The 4,729-nt window shown below is 53.8% G+C and overlaps 1 protein-coding gene across 2 annotated transcripts in view; it reads left to right on the top strand.

Moving 5' to 3' along the window:
* Positions 1-4,729, top strand: part of TNFRSF10B (tumor necrosis factor receptor superfamily, member 10b) — a 54,419-nt gene that overhangs the window by 42,351 nt on the left and 7,339 nt on the right. Inside the window, exons 3-8 of one of the 2 annotated variants that reach the window (XM_011939853.1) lie at positions 379-492; positions 1,520-1,631; positions 2,619-2,692; positions 2,780-2,887; positions 3,462-3,493; positions 3,926-4,090. In XM_011939853.1, coding sequence (XP_011795243.1) covers positions 379-492; positions 1,520-1,631; positions 2,619-2,692; positions 2,780-2,887; positions 3,462-3,493; positions 3,926-4,090 — 605 coding nt within the window. Of the gene's footprint in view, positions 1-378; positions 493-1,519; positions 1,632-2,618; positions 2,888-3,461; positions 3,494-3,925; positions 4,091-4,729 lie in introns of both variants that reach the window. The other variant, XM_011939852.1, reaches the window with a different exon arrangement.

Below are 4,729 nucleotides of genomic sequence, written 5' to 3'. Positions count from 1 at the left end.
CAAAAATTAGCCAGGTGTGGTGGTGCGTGCCTGTAGTCCCAGCTACTCAGGAGGCTGAGGCAGGAGAATCACTTGAACCCTGGAGGCGGAGGTTGCAGTGAGCCAAGATCGTGCCACTGCACTCCAGCCTGGGCGACAGAATAAGACTACGTCTCAAAAGTAAAAAATAAAATAAAATAAATAAATGTGTGGCTTATATTTCTTTTGGCAGTGCTGGTTTAAGGTGTGTAAATGCAGAATTGACAAACTGACCAAGCTAAATAGAGATTTCCCTGTTTGGGTTTCACACATCCCTGAAAAAGCAGTCCCCCAGCCACCACTGCCAGCTTCTGGGAATCCTGTGACATTTCATTCATCAGCTTTTCTCTCCCCTCCCAGGATACCATATCTCAGAAGACGGTAGAGATTGTATCTCCTGCAAATATGGACAGGACTACAGCACTCACTGGAATGACTTCCTTTTCTGCTTGCGCTGCACCAAGTGTGACTCAGGTACAGAACATAAGGACCCCATGCCTAAAGGTGGAATGCAGGGTGATGACATAAAAGTCGTAGCTAAAATGGGATCAGGAGACCTAGATACTGGTCCACCTTGGTCTTCGTCATACTTTGTTCCATGATTTTGTCTTCGAATTTTTTAGTAAATAAAACAGGCCAGGCACAGCGGCTCATGCCTGTAATCTCAACACTTTGGGAGGCATCGCTTGAACCCAGGAGTTTGAAACCATCCTGGGCAACATGAGAAACCCCGTCTCTACAAAAATATAAACATTAGCCAGGCATGGTGGTGTGTGCCTGTATTCCCAGCTACTTAGGAAGCTGAGGCAGGAGGCTTTCTTGAGCCCAGGAGATGGAGGTTGCAGAGAGCCGAGATTGTGTCACTGCACTCCAGCCCAGGCAACAGAGCAAAACCCTGTCTCGATAATAATAATAATAATACAGAAATTATTTGTATAATGTATGCTACATGGTAAGGAAACCTTCTAGACTGTCAGCTGCAAAGGGGTGGGGCTATGAGCCTGGCAGAGTGCACAGGGCTGGGTCTCAGCGGTGGCACGGGTCTGCTTCAGGACCAGGCTCTCTCCCCCGGGCTCTGTGCTCTTGGCAAGTGCTCGGCCTCACTCATCGTTCCGGTTCTCAGGCCTCTCCCTCCTCCCCAGCAGGCCGGGCCTTGGGGAAATTACCCAAGGGCTCCTCTCCTCGCGGTCTCTCAGGTGATGCCTCGCACTTCCCTTGCTACTGACCGTGTGAGCTAAACTATGCTTGTTCCCTAAACAATGCTTTCCCCTAATCTAATGTAATAAATAATGAATTGTGGTCCTTTTGTATGACTCTGAGTGTTGGCAACAGCTGAAGGGTGGGCGTCCCGTATGAGCCACGAGTGTGCTGGTGCAGAAAGTGGCCCTCAGAACTCCTCGGCGAACTGAATTAAGCTGAGTAGGAGGGTCTTGGGGTGGGGAGGAAGGGTCAAGGGACACATCAGGAAAACACATCCCAAAACCTTGTGCTCTGTCGTCAGGTGAAGTGGAGGTGAATCCCTGCACCACGACCAGAAACGCGGTGTGTCAGTGCAAAGAAGGCACCTTCCGGGAAGAAGATTCCCCCGAGATTTGCCGGAAGTGCCGCACAGGGTGAGACAGCAGCCAGGGGCTCCCAGCAGCTCCACAGAACCCCAAGAAGACCCAAGCCTCCTTGTACCCCTGTCTGTCCTCTGAGAGCACCCCCATGGGGCATCCTTGAGTCTGCGGCTGCCCCTCCGGATCCCTCTGCCTGTCCCCACCCCTGCCCCCTGCAACAGCCCCTTCCCACCCCTCCCCAGCACGAGTCCCCTTGGCCAGGCTGACTCGCTCACTGACCACAGACGGCCATGACGCAGGGCCCATGAAATGATTTAATTTCTTTTGAAATGAGAAGAATGAGTAGAATGCAGCCAGGGGTATATTCGTCTTTATACCAATTCAGCAATGAAATGCAATTTTTAATATTTTTTATGCAGGCAGGGGTCCATAAAGACAAAAGTGTCCACAGCCCACAAAAGACATAATAAGGCCATGGGTGGAGCTCCTTCAAGTTCCCATGAGGACCTGAGCCCACCCAGCTGGCCTCGCCCCGGCCCCTGATCCCTCAATAAGACCTGTCTTTTCTCTATTTGGGTTTTAGGGGCCAAGGGTAATTTGCTCTTCTCTGTCCCCCGTAGTATTTGCTGTGATTGGGAGGAATGGGCAGACAGGTGGGGACAAGAGCTCGCTTTTGTGGTTGACTGGAAGACCGGACTCAGCTTGTAGCCATAGGGGCTTGTGACCTTCCCCTGGAGTGTGGCTCCTCCTAACGCAGCCTCCCCTGCAGCCCAGGGAAGCTCAGTGTGTGCCCAGCACAGAAGGCTCCTGGAGCTGCAGCTCTGACCCCAGAGCAGGGAGGCCGAGGGGCTGAAGTGCGCATGCTCAGATCCTTCCCCAGCCTCAACAAGGGAGCATAGTGGGACCCCCTGCAGACACGATGAACCTGCCCTTCCCCTGACACCTTCTCAGGGACACTGGGGAGGGAGGGTGGCTCTTCTTTCATCCCACCTGGCCAGCTTTCCATCAAGAGTCCCCCCCTCCCTCCCTGTGTGTACCCAGGTGCCCCAGAGGGATGGTCAAGGTCAAGGATTGTACGCCCTGGAGTGACATCGAGTGTGTCCACAACGAATCAGGTACAAAGCACACTGGGGAAGCCCCAGCTGTGGAGAAGACAGTGACCAGCAGCCCTGGGACTCCTGCCTCTCCCTATTCCCTCTCAGGCATCATCATAGTGGTCACAGTTTTAGTCATCGTGGTTGTGGCTGTGATTGTTTGGAAGACTTCACTGTGGAAGAAAGTCCTTCCTTACCTGAAAGGCGTCTGCTCAGGTAGGTGCTGGCTGAGGGCGGAGGCACTGGGCACTCTCTGCCCTGCCCCCTCCCACTCTATTCCCACAGACAGAAACGGCTGTCCCTTCCCCAAGTCTTAGTGTCTCCAGCCTGGCTGTATCTTCCTCCTTCAACCCTATCCCCACATCCCAGGCACCCCCCAGAACCCTGGTCTCATCAGTCCCTCTCCCGGAGCTGGGGGTCCCCTCATCTCCCAGCCAAGTCCAGGAGGGCAGGGCCAGTTCCTCCCACCTTTAGGCCCAGCCAGGCAGAGGGCAGTAGGCTCCTCAACTGGGTGACAAGGGTCAGGATGAGAAGTGGTCACGGGATTTATTCAGCCTTGGTCAGAGCAGAACACAGAGATTTTCCACGTGTTTGTTTTTACTCTAGTTCCCCTTCTCATCCCCCTTCCTCAGGGTGTCTCTGAGTTGTAAGACCCCATTCCTGTCCCCAGGCCCGGGGCTCCTTGTCCAGTGTCCCTGCCCCCAGCCCACCCCTGTACCCCACTGTCCTCTGGGAGGGAGGTGCTGTGTGGGCCTCTCCCCTCCTGCTAAGGAGACTCCTTCTCTTTTAGATGGTGGCGGGGACCCTGGGCGTATGGACAGTGTGAGTTGGTTTCTCCAGGAGCTGGGGGCTCAGGGGCTCAGGAACTGCTTCCTGGGACAGCAGAACCTGGGTGGATGGGTCCCCATTGTCCTCATGGCTGCCCTGACTCTCTGAAGTGGCCTGGGGGTTCTAGGCTGACTGTGGGGGACACATGGCTGTTTTGAGCACCGCATGTGCTGGTGAGCCCTGCTGCAGCCCAGGTGACACCCTCACTCCACAGCCTGCACCCTGGGGATGGGGTGTCTGCCTGAGCACAGCACTGGGGCCCTGGCCCCAGCAGCAGGTCCTGGATATGCTGAGACTGGGCTGCCTGCGGTGACCTCACTGAGAGGGGGTGGGGATGGCGGGTCCAGCTGCATACTGGGGACCCTGCAGCGAGCCCTAGGTGTGGACTCCTGAGTCGACTCTTTGCCTTCCCAATGTTTTTTCCAGAGCTCAAGTTCCCCACAACGGCCTGGGGCTGAGGACAATGCCCTCAATGAGATCGTGAGTATCTTGCAGCCCACCCAGTTCCCTGAACAGGAAATGGAAATCCAGGAGCCAGCAGAGCAGACAGATGTCAACACTTTGTCCCCAGGGGAGTCAGAGCGTCTGCTGGTGAGTGGGGGACAGGTCATTTTGTTTCCCGGCCCGCTGCTTACCTGGGATTTCATAGACAGTGCAAGAGGGCAGTGCCTTAGCTCTCCTGGCCCAGGGGAAATGGAACCTGAAGGAGACAGGGGACTGCAGGGGATAAAGCGGCTGCACTGAGGTGGTGACTGTGCCAGTTTGTGGGACATCTGCTTCTTACTCCCTGTCCTGTCCTTGCTGTGTCCCCAGAGCCTGGAGCTCCAGAGGCACAGAGTGGGGGTCACAGGGTTCATTGGTGACTGACTAAGGCTGCACAGTCTCCATCGTGTGCTCCTAACAGAACTCAAGGAGCCCTTGCTTGTAACAGCAGGAGTTTTAAATTTACTCTGAAATTGTTATTACATTGGACATATTTCAAAGTTTGTACGGCAGCTTCTAAAAAGCAGGATTCCGAGTCGATGCACAGAGGGCTTTTGTATTGGACACTCGCACACAATCAGTTCATATCAATCCATCAGTTTTGATATGATACTGAGTAGGTGGGAAATCTGTACATACATTTATTGTTCATTGCTCGTAAGCACTGAAAGTCCTTCCCTTGAACATAGGATGAGATTATCCATTTTCTTGCAGTGTTTTATTTTTAATGATTTGATTTTTTTTTTT

The sequence above is a fragment of the Colobus angolensis genome, unplaced genomic scaffold (assembly GCF_000951035.1).
Source record: "Colobus angolensis palliatus isolate OR3802 unplaced genomic scaffold, Cang.pa_1.0 Scaffold184, whole genome shotgun sequence".
NCBI lineage: Eukaryota > Metazoa > Chordata > Mammalia > Primates > Cercopithecidae > Colobus > Colobus angolensis.
This window is presented reverse-complemented; position numbering and strand designations above follow the sequence as displayed.